The sequence below is a fragment of the Hylobates moloch genome, unplaced genomic scaffold (assembly GCF_009828535.3).
Source record: "Hylobates moloch isolate HMO894 unplaced genomic scaffold, HMol_V3 SCAFFOLD_12, whole genome shotgun sequence".
Lineage (NCBI taxonomy): Eukaryota > Metazoa > Chordata > Mammalia > Primates > Hylobatidae > Hylobates > Hylobates moloch.
The window spans coordinates 35,506,733-35,523,735 of NW_026652287.1; the positions used below are offsets into that span (position 1 = coordinate 35,506,733).

General features: G+C 58.6%; 2 protein-coding genes across 9 annotated transcripts in view; one reads left to right on the top strand and one right to left on the bottom strand.

The window, feature by feature from the left end:
- TBC1D17 (TBC1 domain family member 17) overlaps positions 1-7,750 on the bottom strand; it is a 14,647-nt gene extending 6,897 nt beyond the window's left edge. For 2 of the 5 annotated variants that reach the window (XM_058424663.1, XM_058424661.1), the window contains exons 1-14: positions 7,591-7,749; positions 7,086-7,184; positions 6,756-6,830; positions 4,916-5,039; positions 4,351-4,458; positions 3,845-4,052; positions 3,170-3,281; positions 2,922-3,080; positions 2,429-2,557; positions 2,245-2,348; positions 1,569-1,663; positions 947-1,063; positions 757-857; positions 557-656 (exon numbers count right to left, since the gene is read on the bottom strand). In XM_058424663.1, coding sequence (XP_058280646.1) covers positions 557-656; positions 757-857; positions 947-1,063; positions 1,569-1,663; positions 2,245-2,348; positions 2,429-2,557; positions 2,922-3,080; positions 3,170-3,281; positions 3,845-4,052; positions 4,351-4,458; positions 4,916-5,039; positions 6,756-6,830; positions 7,086-7,184; positions 7,591-7,611 — 1,552 coding nt within the window. In that variant the 5' untranslated portion in view covers positions 7,612-7,749. Of the gene's footprint in view, positions 1-556; positions 657-756; positions 858-946; positions 1,064-1,568; positions 1,664-2,244; positions 2,349-2,428; positions 2,558-2,921; positions 3,081-3,169; positions 3,282-3,844; positions 4,053-4,350; positions 4,459-4,915; positions 5,040-6,755; positions 6,831-7,085; positions 7,185-7,590 lie in introns of all 5 variants that reach the window. The other 3 variants (XM_058424660.1, XM_058424664.1, XM_032169120.2) reach the window with 3 other exon arrangements.
- A 16-nt stretch (positions 7,751-7,766) lies between these two features.
- On the top strand, positions 7,767-16,527 carry AKT1S1 (AKT1 substrate 1). Of its 4 annotated transcripts, none has more exons than XM_032169122.2 (5): positions 7,767-8,748; positions 12,264-12,649; positions 13,673-13,750; positions 13,846-14,015; positions 15,502-16,527. In XM_032169122.2, the coding sequence occupies exons 1-5, from the start codon at positions 8,696-8,698 to the stop codon at positions 15,643-15,645; spliced, it is 831 nt and encodes a 276-aa protein (XP_032025013.1). In that variant the 5' UTR covers positions 7,767-8,695; the 3' UTR covers positions 15,646-16,527. The 4 variants fall into 4 exon arrangements, with proteins under 4 accessions (XP_032025013.1, XP_032025012.1, XP_032025014.1 ...); XM_032169121.2 differs by having other exon boundaries at positions 7,767-9,474; positions 15,502-16,511; XM_032169123.2 differs by having other exon boundaries at positions 7,767-8,842; positions 15,502-16,511.
- Positions 16,528-17,003: the final 476 nt, after the last annotated feature.

Genomic DNA, 17,003 nt, shown 5'->3' on the forward strand with positions numbered 1-17,003 from the left:
TCACCAGGCCCAGCTAATTTTGTATTTTTTAGTAGAGACAGTTTCTCCATGTTGGTCAGGCTGGTCTTGAACTCCTGACCTCAAGTGATCTGCCCGCCTCGGCCTCCTAAAGTGCTGGGATTACAGGCGTGAGCCACTGTGCCTGGTCGAAGAATAAAAATGTTAAAGCTGGGATGCAGCACCCCCAGCCCCAGGGCCCAGAGAACCAGTCTCTGATTCCTGGTTCAAGGTGAGCCACAGCCAGGTGGAGATAAGTAGTGGCATGAATGCCTAGGTCCTTATTTCTGAAAAATACCCTGCAGGTTAAGCCAAAGGCAAAGCCCAAACAGGATCCAGGTGAGCATGAGGATGGGGTGAGGCAGCGTGCCTGCGTGTCTGCATTTGGTGAAGTTTTGCTTCAAACAGCAATTCTGCCTCTGCATTCTAGGTTGTGTGGGGATGTTTCTCTTGTTTGGATCAGGACCCAATGTCCAGGATGCCACCTGTGGCTGCTACCAGAGAATCTGGCAAGGTCTATGGCCCCACTGTCTCCTGCCCACCCTCCCGAAAGACATACCCAGGAAGTCGCAGAGCAGGGGGTCCAGCACTCTCAGGAGCAGCAGCAGTCGCCCGAGTTGCCGCTTCATGGTCTCCTGGCTCTCTTCAAAGTTCCCTTGCTGTGGGACGGAAGGAGGGGGGAAGAGCAGACCCTGTTGAGGTGCCAGGACCCCTGATCGCTCGACAGGCCTGTTGTCCCACCCCTGACCTGAGCCTTACCACGAGCTCCATGAAGCCACAGAAACACCAGAAAGCATCCACCTCGTTCTGAATGACGTAGAGGATCGGGGAGAGAAGGTCACTCATGCCCTGGACGTAGCCTGGGGGAACATGGGGTCAGGCTGCAGCCAAGCCTGCAGCGCTCCCCTGGACAGCCCCGGCTGCGCCCATCCCCAGGCCTGGCACCCACCGAGGTCGAAGTGATACATGCAGTAGGTGAGGAGGATGTCGTTCAGCAGGCCCAGCCCCGGGTTCTCGGGACCCTCGTAGAACTTGTTGGTCCTGTCAGTGCGGCTCACGTCCCTCTCTGCGGGGACCAGACACGGTGCAAAGGTGAGAAGGGTAGGGGGGCCCATCCCTGCTGGCCACCAGTGCCAGCCCCCACTACTCCTCCTGCCGGCAGCCCCCAGCCTCGGGGTTTGCTCTAGGGGAGAAGCGGAGCTGGTTCTAGAAACTATCGCTGATGCTCCTGCTGTGAGGCGCCGGGCCTCCCACTCACCAGCTGGCTGTATCCTCCCACAGTAGGGGAAACTGAGGCCCAGGGAGGCAAAATCACTTGCCAAGATCTCCAGGCATCAACAGAACTGAGACTGGGCCCCAAGGCAGCCGGGCTCCCTTTCTTTCTCATCCTGCCCCTGGCCTTGCTCCCCCAGGGCCATTCCCAAACAGCCCACGCCGCTTTCCCCGAAGATGTCCTCTCCCTGGTCTTGGGGAGGCAGGGGGCTCCCTCTATCTCCCCCTCGCACTCATGCCTGAGGCCCTCCTGTGGTTCCCTGCTCCCATCCACCCAAAGTGCCACCCCTGACACCGACCGATGAGGCTGCGGTATCCGTGCAGGAGTGAGTTTCTCCGCTCCTGCTCAGGGCTCACAGATTTCCACTGCAGCTTCATGCGGAAATACTCATCCCTGAGTGGCAGAGGGAAACAAGATGTGAGGCCGCCACTATCTGCAGCACCCAGAGACCTCCCAGCCTGGCACCACCTCCCAGGTCAGCCCTGCAGAGCCCCTCCCTGACCACACAGACCCAAGCAGGTCACCTCATTATTGTTGCCACTATCCATTACACTTCACCTTCCTGGCATCTCTCACTACATAGCCTTGTGGGCTTTTGGTGAAAATTTGTCACCCCCCGCTGGACAGGGCACCAGGGACAGGGAATTGTCCAGCACTGCTGCATCCTCAGTGCCTGGCAGGTACATAACCTACACCAGGAATGAGGAGAGATGGGCCCTCCTAGGTTATAAAACATGCTGCAAAACTGTGATCATTAAAACAGTATGGCACAGGAATGAAAACTGCAGTGGAGTCAGGAGACAGACCATACAGGGGTGAGGATGGGTCTGGCTTGATTATTGCTGCATTCCACAGGCGCAAGATGGTGCCCAGATACAGCAGGCTCATAACCAGCATCCACAGAACTTGCCCATTGGTGCCCTAGGAGGTGCCAGGTGTCAAGCCTGGCAGAGCAGGGCCTCCTGAGGACTCACGTTTTCTTGCGTATGTGGGCCTTGTGCTCCTCAGCTGTGCCTTCCCAGCTGAGGTACCCCAGGAGGAACTTCCAGGCCTCGCGCCGCAGGCTGGGGCTCAGACCCTGGGGGTGCAGGAGGGCAGGCAGCTCAGTGGGGCCTTGTTCTGGCCCTGCTCCATCCTTCCACCTGTCCTGGCACTCACCCCTGAGAAGATCCGGTTCTTCAGCTCGGGGACGTGCTGCAGGCGGCCCTCAGGGCCCACGTGGCGTGCCCACTCCTCCTCTGTAACTGGAGGGCCCCGCTCCACGGTTGGCCGGGGCCCCAGCTCCACCTGCAGGCAAAGGGCAAATGAGCCCGGGGCTCGGCGGGGTGGTGGGGGGACCCAACCCGGCCTCAGTCCACAAGTTCAGAGAGCTTCTTAGCTTGACGGATGACTGACATTCAGGGGCGGGCAGCAGCCTCTTTTGGGGCTCAGCAGCCAAGTCACCCCCCCAGTTAGGAGGGGTCCCCCAGTAAGAGTGAGCAGGTGCTCACAGTGTCTGGCAGAGCCATGAGCGCTTTCATCATGCACCTCCTGAGGGGATCCCATTATCATCCCCGTTTTACAACGGAGGAAATTGAGGCCCAGGGAAATGAAATCATGCGCCCAAGGAGACACGGCCAGAAATAACAGGGAGGGTCCACTCACTACTCACACAGGAAATGACCTCGAATCCAGGCTCGGGCTCATCGTCGGGTGGCGGGGGAAGGTCGGAGGCGGCTCCCTCGGGCTGTGGCTGCAGGGCACCCCGGAAGAAGTTGGTCACTCGGGAGAAGCTGCTGAAGGTGGTGGAGTAGGGATCCTGGAGGAAGCGCTGGGGACGAGGCCAAAGGGAGGTCACGGCCCGCCCCTTCTCGTCCCTCCCTGCCCACACCCGCCAGGCCTGGTGCCGGGGACACTCACAGACACCACATTGGAGCTGTCCTGGTCAAAGAGCTGCAGGTGGTGGAAGGAGTTGGAGAGGGCAGAGGAGTCGTGGGGGAAGACAAGGTAGAGGCGGGAGTCCTGCGGGGAGCTGGGAGGCGGGAGGTGACGCACAGGTGATGCACAGGTAGGGGCCCAGTGTCCCAGGCTGTCTGTGCTTGGCCGACATCCCTTCCAGCTGCAGCGTCCCAACCACCCCTGGGGAATCCCTCATTTCAGGGGATGCTGTTAAAGGAGGCCCAGAGCTGGATCCCAGGGGTGGGCACATGACTCGGGGCTGACCAATGAGGGCCTTTCATCTTCCGGTCCAGTGTGCCTGACTCAGGGACGAGCCAATGAGAGGCAGCTCTGGGATCTTGTTGGTATGTGGGGAAAGAGGTGCTTTCTATCCAGCCGGGTTGTTAAGCCAGGGACCCTGGGGCCCCAGAGAATGACGAACTCAGAGGGAAAAAGGATAACTGTTTCTAACATTTTGGGACCTGGGTCCTGCCTGAAATCAATACTCCCTTTTGACTTTTCAGTTATATGTGCTGGTCAACTCTGCCTTCCTTTAAATGAGTGTGAGTTGTGTTTCTTTCACAGCCCCGAGTGGTCACGCTGCAGCCATGGAGGGACTGGGCCCGGTTTAAGGCCCAGCACTGGGAGAGAGCTCACCTGGCCAACAGCAGGTAGCGGCTGAGAACGCGGAGCAGGGCGCGGGTGCCCCCGCGGTGGAAGTGCAGTGCGGGCAGGGAACCTCCAGCCTGGGTCACCAGAACCAGGTAGGCCCAGCTGAGGCCCGGCTTGGAGCGGCGGATGGACTTGAGCTCCCCCAGACTCACTGAGAAGGCCCAGGAGCCCTGGGGGCAGCTGGGCTCTGCACCTAGGGAGAGGGCGCTGTGTTGGGGGAAGTGTGGGAGGCCAGAGTTGGCCTTATCAGCCTCAACCTAGGATATTCCTTCGGCACAGGCATCTCCTGAGGGCCCCGCCACAAGCCACCCCTCTGCTCCTGGTCTCACATTCCTCGGAAGCACAAATGAGTAAGATGGGAAGGGAGCCCAGTGGACATGTGCCTTTCCAGAACCTTCCTAGGCACCCCTCGACCTGCAGGGTAAGGGCCCTATTCCTCAACCTGGCACTCGAGGCCCCTCGGGTCCATTCTTCACCCCTGCCTATCTTACCTCCAACCTTTCTTCGCTCAAAATCCCACACTTGAGCTACAATGAAAGGCCAGCGGCTCCCTAAACACACCGGGGCCGCCTGCCTCTGGCTTGCACGGGCTGCTCTCTCTGCCAGAAGAGAAAACTCCCAAGAGTCCCTCAGTGCCAAGCTCCAGCATCACTTCTTCCTAGAAGGGGTCTCCATTCCCCAGAGGGGTCAGGTGCCTTCTCTGGATGTCCCCTGCACCCTGTGTGACCCCCGGATGGTGCAAATCATCCTAACCAGCTGCATCTGTCACCCCACCAGCCTCGAACCTCAGGGGCAGGCCTGGTGTGGGGGCACCCACAGCCAATCCAGGAACCCAGTAGGATGGGCAAGGCTGCAACCTCAGAGACACTGGCCATGTTGACCTGGGCTGGGACAGTCCTGTACTCCCATTCACTTCCACGCTCCTGGGACTAGAAGGTGGTGACTGGTGGCCTTCTTGATTGTGGGCAGCAAAGCCCTTGGGACCGTGACCACTGAGGGCAACATGTGTCCTACCTGGCCCACACGTGCTTCCCAAGGGCCGCCACCTCAGCCTACCTCTCGTGGGCTCTGAGTGGCGGGGCTGTGGCCGCACAGTGCTGATGACAGCCCAGTCAGGTTCATAGCCGGGGTCAAAGGTTGGTTCCTCCTCAGAAGCGCAGGAGTCACCCCCACTGGAGTCCTTAGGAGAGGGAAGGAGCAGACAGTAAGGGGCTATGGATTCAGATCTGAGCCTTGAGGCTACCCTGGGAGATAGCTCCATTGAATAAAGAGGGAAACTGAGGCACAAAGAAGGTACAGCAGGCCGGGTGCAGTGGCTCACGCCTGTAATCCCAGCACTTTGGGAGGCTGAGGCGGGCGGATCACCTGAGGTCGGGAGTTCCAGACCAGCCTGACCAACATGGAGAAACCTCATTTCTGCTCAAAAAATACAAAAAACTTAGCCAGGCATGGTGGCGCATGCCTGTAATCCCAGCTACTCGGGATGGTGAGGAAGTAAAATCGCTTGAACCTGGGAGGCGGAGGTGCAGTGAGCTGAGATGGCGCCATTGCACTCCAGCTTGGGCAACAAGAGCGAACTCTGTCTCATTAAAAAAAAAAAAAAGAAAAGAAAAAAGAAGGTACAGCACTTGCTCAGGGTCACCCAACGCAACCAGAGAGCGAGCCAGGACTTGACCCCATGTCTCCTGGTGCATGGGGAGGTCCGTGCTACACGGCAGGTGGCTCTGCACTCAGGCTGCGGAGTGCTCAATGGACACTGTTGTACTAATTAGGTAAATACAAACCAAAACCACTGTAAGATACCACTTTGCACTCTTCGAGACAGTGAGACTGTCAAAACAACAACAACAACAACAACAACAACAACAACAACAACACAAAACAAAACAAAAAACACTACATTTCCCAGGTTTCTTTGCAGCTGGAATCCGGGACACGGGACAAATTCTACCAACCAGATGCAGGCCAACCTGAAAAGCGGAAGTGACGTAAAGCAACTTCCTGGTGCCTTGGCTGTGTTTGGCTGTGGAGCAAGGTGGAGACTCATCTTCAACTTCATCCTTCTGCCCTGGGGCAGCGCGGGTGGCCAGCTCAGGCTTCCAGTGTCTGGTCACTAGCTCTGTGGGTGCCGACTGACTTCCTGCCCCTGGGTGGAACTAGACAGCTCCAATGGAGGTCTCATTCCCCACTAAAGAACCCCTCTACAGAGGCATCCAACTTCTCCGTGTGCCTTGAAGGTTGTTCTGCTGTCCCTGAAATGTCTTCTTGTCCTTTCATATCCTGGGAGTCCCAGCTCAAACGTCTGCTCTCCCAGAAAGCGTTGGGGATCTGGAATCAGACTGTCTGGGTGCAAAAAGTTCCAACACTTCCTAGCGTTTTTGACCTCATCTATCAGTTTCTCAAAAACTGAGTAAGGGTCAGGGCTTAGGTGGGTCGGGATCTGACTTATCTCTGGGTCTCAGAATTGCCCAGGACAGGGTCCAGCCATGGGAAGTCCCAGGAGATATAACGAAGGGAAAGCCGGGAGCAGTGACGAAGTGGGTGAGTAGGCTGTCAAGCCCTGTCCTCTGGCACCAGAGGAAATGCCACTTCCCTTCAAGCAACTCGAATCCACATCTTGCACCCTGGCAGGGATCTCCCAAGAAGCAAAGGGAGAGAGGGGCCAGCCGTCCCCACGACCGTGCGTCTCATGGTCCCTGCTCTTTTTCCTTGAATGGGCATCCTCTGCCCATTTCACAGAGAGGAGCAAACCGAGGGGCAGAGTACCTAAGCCCAAATAGGGTCACACGTGCCCCTCGAGTAGGTCTGGGATTGTACGCAGGTCCCTCAAATGACTTACAACAGCACGGACCTAGAAAAAAAGCGAGTGGAGAAGAGCAAAGCGGGTGGAGCCTACCTTCTTGGAGAAGAGGATTTGGGTGGAATCTCCAGCCTCCTCTACAGGAGCCCAGTGCAGGAGGACGTCATTGTCCTAGGGTAAGGAGAGAGGCGGGGTTAGAGGCGCTCCCCAAACCACATTCCCAAAACTTTCCGTTGCAAATTTCCAAACTTTCCCAGTTTCTACCCTCAGCCTTTCAAAGTCCCGCCCCTCATTCCAGTTCCCACACCCAGCCTTCTTCAGGTCCCACTGCTGACCGCCAGACCAAACTCCTACATTTGCCGCCTGCATCCCAGAACGCCTGCATCCCGCTCGGAGCGGGTCCGAGCCTGCTCTCTCCCAGCGCACCTTTTCCACGACACGGATGACACCAGCGATGAGAGAGTCTCGGTCCTGATACTTCTTAGCGCTGGTGTGCAGGTACACTCCGCCCTTCTCAAACACCACCTGAGTTGGGGGGAACCAGCGAGGGCTGGGGCCCAAGCGAGGGGACCGGCCTGGGGAGCCAATAGGGACGGGCCCAGGGAGGAGCCACCCTCAGGGGGCGGGGCCGGGAAGACCATTGCCCCGTGACCAAGGCGGGGAGAATGGTCCAGCCCGCGTTCGGATACTGGCGTGCGTTCCACAGGGGGCAGGGCCCAAGGAGTCGCCTGAGCCCGGGGGGGGGCGGGGCCATGAGAGGTTCTTCCTTGGGGAGGTGGACGGGAGGGTGACGGCGCGTTTATAAGAGATCGGTGTTTGCCAAGGCCATGCCGGATTCTCAAGAGCACTCGCAAGGCCTGAGAGAAGAGCTGATCACTAGACGGGGCGTTCCGCATACACTGAAGCGAGGGAATGCGTCCTCGGTGCTTACCCTGTAGCCGGCTCCTTCCATAGTCGCCGCCGAAGGCCCCACTGCCCCGCCTCCTCCCTTTCCGAGTCAGCGTGTTGTCACTTCCGGAGAAAATAGTTCCCCTCCGGGCCGGACAGTGGTAGCGGCCCGACCCGTTCTAGAGAAGGAGCGGGTGAAACCATCTTTCAGAAAGGGGTTATTCCACTGGAACCTCCAGGGTGGATTGGAGTCACGTGGCGCAGACGCTGAAGGTGGAGCCGGCTACGGAGAGTGCGCAGGCGCAGTGTTCTCCCTCTCGCCACGAAGTAAACAAGTGGGAGGGTCTGAGAGCTGCACCACCTGGGGCAAGCACGCCTCGAAACGCCCACTTCCTTCTCCATATTGTACACTGGAATTGAAGCCAAGAAGGTACCATTTTGCTCGAGGGCATGGCCTAAGCCGGTCAGCCAAGGCCATGTTAATACGGGGCTGTCCCATCTCTCTGCGGGGCGCGACAGCTGGAAGAGCCGAACGGATAAGAGAAGAGGAGGTGAGAGGAGCTGTACACCACAAGAGGCACTGAGGGACTCGGGATAACGGGATGAAGCCGTCAGTGCCCCCAGAAACGAAGCGGCCCCAGACGAATTTCTGAGTCACCGTCGCGAGAAAGTGGGCTGAGCCGCCATTTTGAAGCCTGGCAAACCGAAGCAAGAAATGCTGCCGTGTTGGATCTTTGCCAGCCATCGTGCTGAATAGGAGCAGGTTGGAGGGAGGGAGAGCCAATATACACTATGGGCTGATTAAGCCCGGTTGGCTGCCATGTTGTTAACGAGCATCGATTTTCTCTACTTTTCTCGAAGAAGTTTATTGTGGGTCAGGGACGTCAGGTCGCTTGCCTTCGTTTACTGTGGTCATGAGCACATGAGGACAGCCATTATTGTTGGGGGCAAATGGAAATGCTCTAGGCGGGAAAGCTGAAGCGTTTCTTTCGCCATTTTTCTTATGGGCACGCTGTTGTCACCCTTGTCCACTGGTTCGGATGAAGCCCCTGTGGCCGCCATCTTGATCTCGGGCGGCCCCGATAAGGGAGGCGGAGTGTGCGGAGAGGAGGCGGGGCAACTGCGCGGACGTGACGCAAGGCGCCGCCATGTCTTTTGAGGGCGGCGACGGCGCCGGGCCGGCCATGCTGGCTACGGGCACGTGAGTGGAGGCGGCGTTGTGAACCGCGGTGTGGGGAGGATTTGGCCGTCCTGAGGCAGCGGGGCGCTGGGAGGGCGAGCGGCTCACGGGAGGGGTATGGCCTGCACAGATCAGAGGGCAGGGATCCGCCAGCGACCCTTTCCTGAGCGCTGGAAGGGGGTCGCCCGTGGGAATCGTCCTGTCAGAACTGAGGCAAATCCTAGACAGCCTCACCTTGCGGTGTCCAGAGCGCCTGGGATCTCTACCTGGGCCATGGACCACGTCCACGGGGTCGGGGGATGGCTCGGGGGGCCTCGGGGCGCCCCTCACCCGTCCAAAGGCGGGACTTCCGGTCCTGGCCTCCTCCTGGGCGGGATTTCCTGTTTCCTTCCTAGACCAGTGGGTCCTCCCTGGACCCCGGGCGAGGCTGGGAGGTCTCGGGGCAGCTGAGCGTGGCCCCAGGCACTCACCCCACCCATGGCTACCGCGTTCATGCTCGGGTTCCTCACATCTTGGGGTGTGGGGTACTAAAATTTCGATAGAAGGGGTGGTTCCAGCCCTCTCCTTAGCTCTCTTCTCCTTGCATCCAAAGAGGGCAGCCACATCGTGCTCCCCCTCCTGTGGGGAACACGTCTCACTTTCCTCTCATCTCTCCCTGATCTTAAATGAAACTTGTCCATCGGGGCGGGTTCTTCCTCCATCTCTCAGCTCCTTGGAGGAAACAGGACCTCCTCTAGAAGCTGAAGGGTAAGGAGGACCCCCAGGTCTTGGCTACTCTCCTGTTGGGTAACATTACAGGGTGCCCCTGGACCTGGGCAAAGAGGCCTGTGGAAGTCGCCCTGTCCTTTTTGCTCATGTCTCCTGAGTTGGGGGAACCCTCACAACCCACTCACCCTATTTCACTCTCTTCAATCCCGTGGCTACTCCAAGATTGAGTACAGGGAGAGTTCATCCTGACGTTCTCTTCCGGGACCTCCGCTCCCCCTCTTCTCCGCGTGTCATTAGGGGCTGGGGGCCCGTGGAAGTGAGAGCCCCAGGCCTAGCACGGCCAGGCAGTTGACTTTGGACCAGCCACTTCTTGCTTAGAGCCTCAGTTTCCTCCTTCATCAGCTGGGAAGGACATGAGGGGTGTGTTTGAGACACTGGGTACTCGCCCAGTTCAGTGGGGTTTGGGGGCTGGGCAGTCAGCAGTTTCAGCCTCACTTGTGCCCTGTGTAGCTGTGTGCTTTTTTGCCAGTGTCCTAAGCTCTCTGAGCCTCATTTTTCCATCTGAATTAGAATATCTGCCCTCCTAAAGGCAGGCAGGATGGCGGTCAGGATTTAGAACAGGCCCCGGATCTAGACTTTCTGAGTCCGGGTCCCAGCCCTGCCTCTTCCAGTTGTGGGACCCTTCAAGATGCTGACTGCCCCTGGGCCTGAGTTTGCAACTGTAAAATGGGGTGAACTGTAACTAAAGCTCTTGCCTCATAGCGTAGATGAAAGGGTGGGATGAGAAGGTTGATCCCATCTTGGGTCCTTGCGTGGCTTCTGGGAAGTGGTGGATAAACCTCTTCCTTCCCTCGGGGCTTTGAACTCCCTGAGTGAGTCAGATAGGAGGTGAGATGCCAGGTGTGGAATCCCAGCACTGAATAGGTGCTCAGCAAACACCGACATCTATAATCGTGAGTCCTAAAAGGCCTGCAGATTTCATTGAGACTCCAGACTCCCTGCTCCCTTCACCCTGGTAGGCTGGACCACAGCTGTGCCTGAATCCGTGCAGTGGCGGTGTGCTCACTGCTTCCCGGAAGAGCCTCTTCCGCAGCCCAGCAGCTCTAGCTCAACCACGCTGGTTATTGGGGAAGAAAATGAGGCACAGAGAGGGCCAGTGAGCCATCTAAGGTCACACAGCAGGTTTGAGACAGAGTCAGGGCAAGGACCCAGCCCCCCTGTCCTCGCTCTTCTCCCCCGGTAAGGAGATGCACCCTGCATTGTCTGCTTAGGGCCGACCTGTCCTGCAAACACAAATTCCTGACCTTGGGGGAATTCACAGTCTGATGCAGGAGGCAGCCAGGGTACAGCTCTCACAAGCTCAGGTGACATGAGTGCTCATAGAGGAAGCCCAGGGCATGGGATGGGCTCCTGAAGTCATCTGATGCACGCTGGGGGATCAGGGGCGACAGAGGACTTGCCAGAACAGTCTTGTAGGAAAAGCCGCATGGATTTCCCAGCACAGAGAGCAGCACCAGCACCATTTCTTGCCTTTGTTCAGCCCCGACTCTCTGAGGCCTCAGTCATGGAACCAGCCAGTTCCCTCCGGAAGGAAGTGTGCCGGGAAGGTGGCCACTCAGACAGTGTGGGACCCCCCAGGGAGGGGACTGGCTGGATCTAGGGGTGAGGGAAAGTTTCTTCCACCCTAGGATGAGTGAAAGGTTGGTGGGGAATGGAGCACAAGTCATCCAGGTCAGGGACCACGTTTTCTGAAGGCCTCGGGCCTCAGAGGCTCTGGAAGGCCGTGGAGGGAGGATGGCCCAGGAGCTGGGGATGGCCAGAACACACAGAGCCTCCAGGGCCTGTCCTGAGGACTATGGCGAGGAGTAGCATCAGCTCCGGTTTTTTTTGAGACGGAGTCTTGCTCTGTCGCCCAGGCTGGAGTGCAGTGGCGCAATCTTGGCTCACTGCAAGCTCCACCTCCCAGGTTCACGCCATTCTCCTGCCTCAGCCTCTCCGAGTAGCTAGGACTACAGTCGCCCGCCACTACGCCCGGCTAATTTTTTTGTATTTTTAGTAGAGACAGGGTTTCATCGTGGTCTCGATCTCCTGACCTTGTGATCCGCCCGCCTCGGCCTCCCAAAGTGCTGAGATTACAAGCGTGAGCCACCGCGCCCGGCCGTGCAGGACACTCTTGACGGGACGGCTGGGCGATGGCGCAGGGTGGCATCATCCATCAGATTCAATGCAAGCCCCACGTGGAATTCTAAATTTTCTAGACACCATGTTAAAAGAGTAAAAAAAGCAGATTAAATTATTCTTTTTTCTTTTTTTAAATAGAGATGAGGTCTCAACATGTTGCCCGGGCTGGCTTCGAACTCCTGGGCTCGGTGATTCGCCTGCCTCGGCCTCCCAAAGTGCTGGGGTTGCAGGCCTGAGCCACTGTGCCCGGCTCGTTCTGCTTTATTGTACTCAGTCTTCAGAACCCAGTGCAGGTTTTACTGTTAAGAGGCCTCTCTGCTGGGACTCCCTGCCTTTCCAGTACTCCCTGCTCACATGTGGCTGGCGGCTCCCGCAGAGGCCAGGGCAGGGCCAAAGGGGAAGGAATACAGTGATGTGGGGCAAGAGGAATGGGCTGGGGTAGAGGACGTCGCCAGGGTCTGGGCCTGCGAGGGCTGGATGGTGAGAATCCTGGGGAGTAGCAGGTTTGGGGAGAACACGCAGCACCGCTGGGACAAGGTGGGTGGAGGGGGGTGAGTGCCATCCAGGGGAGGGGCAGACACCCTGAGTGGGTAGCGATGATGTAGGCAGCCAAGCCTCAGCCCCCTCTGTCCTGCTCTGGCCCGCAGGGCGCGGATGGCGTCGGGGCGCCCCGAGGAGCTGTGGGAGGCCGTGGTGGGGGCCGCTGAGCGCTTCCGGGCCCGGACTGGCACGGAACTGGTGCTGCTGACTGCGGCCCCACCGCCACCACCCCGCCCGGGCCCCTGTGCCTACGCTGCCCATGGTCGAGGAGCCCTGGCGGAGGCAGCGCGCCGCTGCCTCCACGACATCGCACTGGCCCACAGGGCTGCCACTGCTGCTCGGCCTCCTGCGCCCCCACCAGCACCACAGCCACCCAGTCCCACACCCAGCCCACCCCGGCCCACCCTGGCCAGAGAGGACAACGAGGAGGACGAGGATGAGCCCACAGAGACAGAGGCCTCCGGGGAGCAGCTGGGCATCAGTGATAATGGAGGTGAGAGGGTGGGGGCAGGGCGGGGGCGGCCCAGCGCTCAAGGTGCCCGCAGGAGGCTTTGTGGTGGGGGGCCTGCTTAGCCCAGAGTACTTCTACAGAAGTGTAGTCTCAGGACCCCAGAGCCAGACAGGCTTGCCCGGGGCTTGCTGTGTGATCTAAAGCCAGTCCCTTCCCTGCTCTGAGCCTTACTGGTCCTGAGGCCAGCTCTGTGCTGGGAGTGGTGGGCACAGGGACATAGAGCAGGCTCGGGCTTTCTTCTCAAGGGGCTCCTGGTCTAGCCAAGGAATTGGAGTCCCAGTGGGGGTCGGGAGGCTCTGGAGCAGGTCACGGGTAGAACCAGAGTCATTTCCACAACGCCTGGGAGGCCAAGTAGGAGTAAAGAGTTGTTTGGGATGCAGCCAACGTCTGAGGAAGCCAGGGAGGGAGCAACCAGCTGTTTTGGGGGGAATTTGGGGGTTGGGCACTTCCCGGAGGCTGGACTGTAACACTAGGGCTTTGCGGAGTTAGTAGGAGTTTGATCAATAACTAGGAGGTCCTTGTTTGTTGTTATTACCAATGGCCGGCCTCCTCACCGTTGCTGTAGAAAACCCGCATAGGGTGAAGGGCAGGCATCCTGAGTTCAAATCCTGGTGGTGTCCCTTAGTAGCCATGGGACCTCGGGCAAGTGACTTAACCTCTCTGGGCCTCCAGGTCTCCATTTGTGAAACAGAGGTCATAGTCATCCCGTATTTCTCTCAGGCTGTATTTTGAGTCACATTGTCCCGAACAGATCATAGAGGTTTCATGTTAGCAGCCTGTTGTGTGCAGCTGAGAAGGTTGCAGATCCATAGAAACTGGGTTTGTTTTTGCCGATGACCAGGCAGGCTGCCAGAGGAAGTTGTTTTTGAGGGGAAGGAAATGGGTCTCAGAAGCCTCAGGGAGGTGGAGGTGGTGGCTGTGGCGGTGGCTGTGGCTGAGGAGGAGGGCACATGGAGCATGGCTAGGTGCTGCCTGGCCTGGGCCTCTAACTCACGCCATCCACAGGGCTCTTCGTGATGGATGAGGACGCCACCCTCCAGGACCTTCCCCCCTTCTGTGAGTCGGACCCCGAGAGTACAGACGGTGAGTGTCCCAGGCTGTTCCCCTCCCTACCTGGGGGCGGGCAGGCGGCCAGCACAAAGGCAGGGACAGAAGCTGAAATCTACCCTCTCTTTCAGATGGCAGCCTGAGCGAGGAGACCCCTGCCGGCCCCCCCACCTGCTCAGTGCCCCCAGCCTCAGCCCTACCCACACAGCAGTACGCCAAGTCCCTGCCTGTGTCCGTGCCCGTCTGGGGCTTCAAGGAGAAGAGGACAGAGGCGCGGTCATCAGATGAGGAGAATGGGCCGGTGAGGGGCAAATGTGGGGAGGTAGGGAGAGCAGCTGAAAGGGCTTTGAGCTGCCTCCTCCAGGAAGCCCTCCAGCATGGATGCTGCTTTCCACCCATAAGCTAACTGAATCTTCCCCTCAACCTCAGGAGGCGAGTTCTTGGACCCCAGCCTTGTAGTTTTAACAATTGCAGCCTTACCATGTGTCCTAGTGCCTTATAGAGAAGGCCTCTCCTTTCCAGGAGCGTCTCTGTTTATAGAACACCTGCTCTGGGCAAGGCACAGGTATTTTGGCATGCCCTCCAGTGGAGAAACTGAGGCTTGGAGGGTTCAGATCACCTCCCATCCCCACCCTGCACATTCCTGGCCCTTTGCAGAATTTGTCCCACCCCCTGGTCCCCTGTTCATCCCTTGTAGCAACCCCTGTTTGAAGCTCCTGGGCTGGGCTGTGCTGGCCTGGGTGGGTCCTCCTCACCCTTCACTGAGCCTCCCTGAAGCAGAGGGGAAACTGAGGCACTGAGGGGACATGTGACTTCCCTGAGAGGCAGAGTTGGGACTGGAACCCAGGTGTGTTTCAGGAAGGAGCTGTGGGTTTTGAGGGAGGAGACCTGGATCCCCACAGTCCCCCCTCTCAAGCCTCAGTGTCCTCATGTGCAAACCAGCAGTCACAGTGGTGACCTTTTCCGTGCATCCTCCCTCAATGAGGCAGTGAGCGCTGAAGACCAGGAACGGCCCGGTGCAGGCAGGGTCCACCTGCTGCTGCTGTCTCTGCTTGCGACTCATGGCAACACAGTTAATTGAACGCTGTGGCCTCCTGAGTGCTGTGCCCAGGGGCTGGTCTCCCACTGGGCTCAGGTCCAGTTCCTGATCTGGGTCTCCGGGTCCCATCCTGCGAGGGGACAGGCCCAGCTCAGGGTGACGGGGGCTGTAGTGCCGGAGCTGCAGGCAGAATGGTAGGACTGCTCCTTGGTGGGGGCTGACACAGGGAGGGATCTTTTCTGTAGCGCAGTGGCCACATGATAAAGCAGTAACAGCTGATTATCTCAGCCCTCACAGAGACCCTGTTATCTGCCCCATTTTTCAGAAGGGGAGACGTGAGGCCTAGGGAAGCAAAACCTCTTGCTCACAGTTTGTCAGCGGCAGAGGTCTGACTGGAACATGACTGAAACCCCAGCCCAGATCCTCAGAGATGAGACGGTGCACGCAGCCTTAATGGCTAGCAGACAACAGCACTTCCACCGTGTAGGAAGCAATGTCCTAGGCCAAGAAGGGGAGGGGGAGAGGGGCAGGAAGGCTTCGTGGAGGAGGTGTCTGAACTGGGTAGAAGGGTTCCTACGCGGAGCAAGACGGGGAAGGGCACTGCTGGCAGTGGGCATCGCAGGGCACAGGTGGCAGGGCGGGGACGTGTTAGGAGTGGGCTTGGAGCCAGGGTGCACCCCTGGACCGCGTGCGGGTTCAGGGGGAGTGCCCTGCCGGCGCTGACATCGCCCCGTCGCCGTCTCCGCAGCCCTCTTCGCCCGACCTGGACCGCATCGCGGCGAGCATGCGCGCGCTGGTGTTGCGAGAGGCGGAGGACACCCAGGTCTTCGGGGACCTGCCACGGCCGCGGCTTAACACCAGCGACTTCCAGAAGCTGAAGCGGAAATATTGAGGCCCAGGGAGAGAGCGTCCCGGGCCGCGTCCGCCCCGTCCCACACTACGCCCCCGCCCCACTCCCGGGGCCCGCTAATCTGAGGCCGATCCGGGACCGGCCTCCTTGCGTCTCCCGTTCCCAGGATTGACCCGCCTCTGCCAATCCCCGCCGTCCTTCCAGCCCACGACCTCTCGCGCCGAGGAGCGGGATCTGTCCCGTTTCCCGATTGGGTCTGTCTCTCCGCCTAGCGACAGATTCCTTCTATTAAGGGATTGGCTCGCTGAGTTCTAAGCTCTAAATGGGTCAACTCCGTTGTTTTCTGCCTAGCGACAAGGGCTTTGCTCGCACGGCATTGGCTCCATCTCCTAGTTACTGGGCAGCTCTTTTTTTGATTGGTTTGAGTCCTGTAAAGGGCTTGACCAGTCTCCACATAGTCACCGTCCGCTTTTCCTGAGTTCTCCCTCCCAATTGGCTCCAGCCTCCTGAGGGCGTGGCCAAGCCCTCCTCTTCCCAGAATTGGCCCGGGGCCTTCAATTTACGTTCTTTACACTACGGGGGCTGGGGTCGTCTTTGCCCAAGCCCAAGACAACTTGTTCCCTGATCCCCTCAGGGATGGCCCCAAACTGTCCCTGCCTCTGGCACCCCCTTTGATTGGTTCCATCCGTCCCCACAACAGCCTGCCAATCGAAGCCCGTCCCTGCATCCAGGATGGTACCAGCTCCCGCCCCTCGCCCCCCACCTCCACAGGTGCCTTAAAGGGCCCTCGTCCACCCAAGGTGGGGGGCAGGGGCCCTCACTCTCCGGCCCTGGTGTGGGGGAGAGAGTGAGGGGTTGGGGGATCGGCAGTTGGGAAGGGCGCTCTGAGATTAAAGAGTTTTACCTCTGACAGATAAATGTGAAGTGTGTTGTGAGTGTTCATTCCACATTTTCTGAAACCGAATGGCAGCGTCTGATTATCAGTAAACAATTGGGGGTTGGAATTACTGTGCCCATTTTATGTATTTTTTTGAGACAGGGTCCCACTCTCGCCCAGGTTCAAGCGATTCTCCTGCCTCAATCTCCTGAGTAGCTGGGATTACGCGCCAGTGCCGCCCGGGTAATTTTCGTATTTTCAGTAGAAACAGGATTTCATCATGTTGGCCAGGATGGTCTCGAACTCCTGACCTCAAATGATCCACCCGCCTCGGCCTCCCAAAGTGCTGGGATTACAGGCGTGAGCCACCGCGCCTGGCTCTGTGCCCATTTTATAGATATGAAGACAGAGGTTCATGGGGTGGAGGAGAGCATCCCAGTCTTATGTGACCATGGAACCCCATCTTGAGTGGGTGAGTGTTGGAGCCAGAGCCCACATATTCACCAGCAAAGCCAGGAACTCC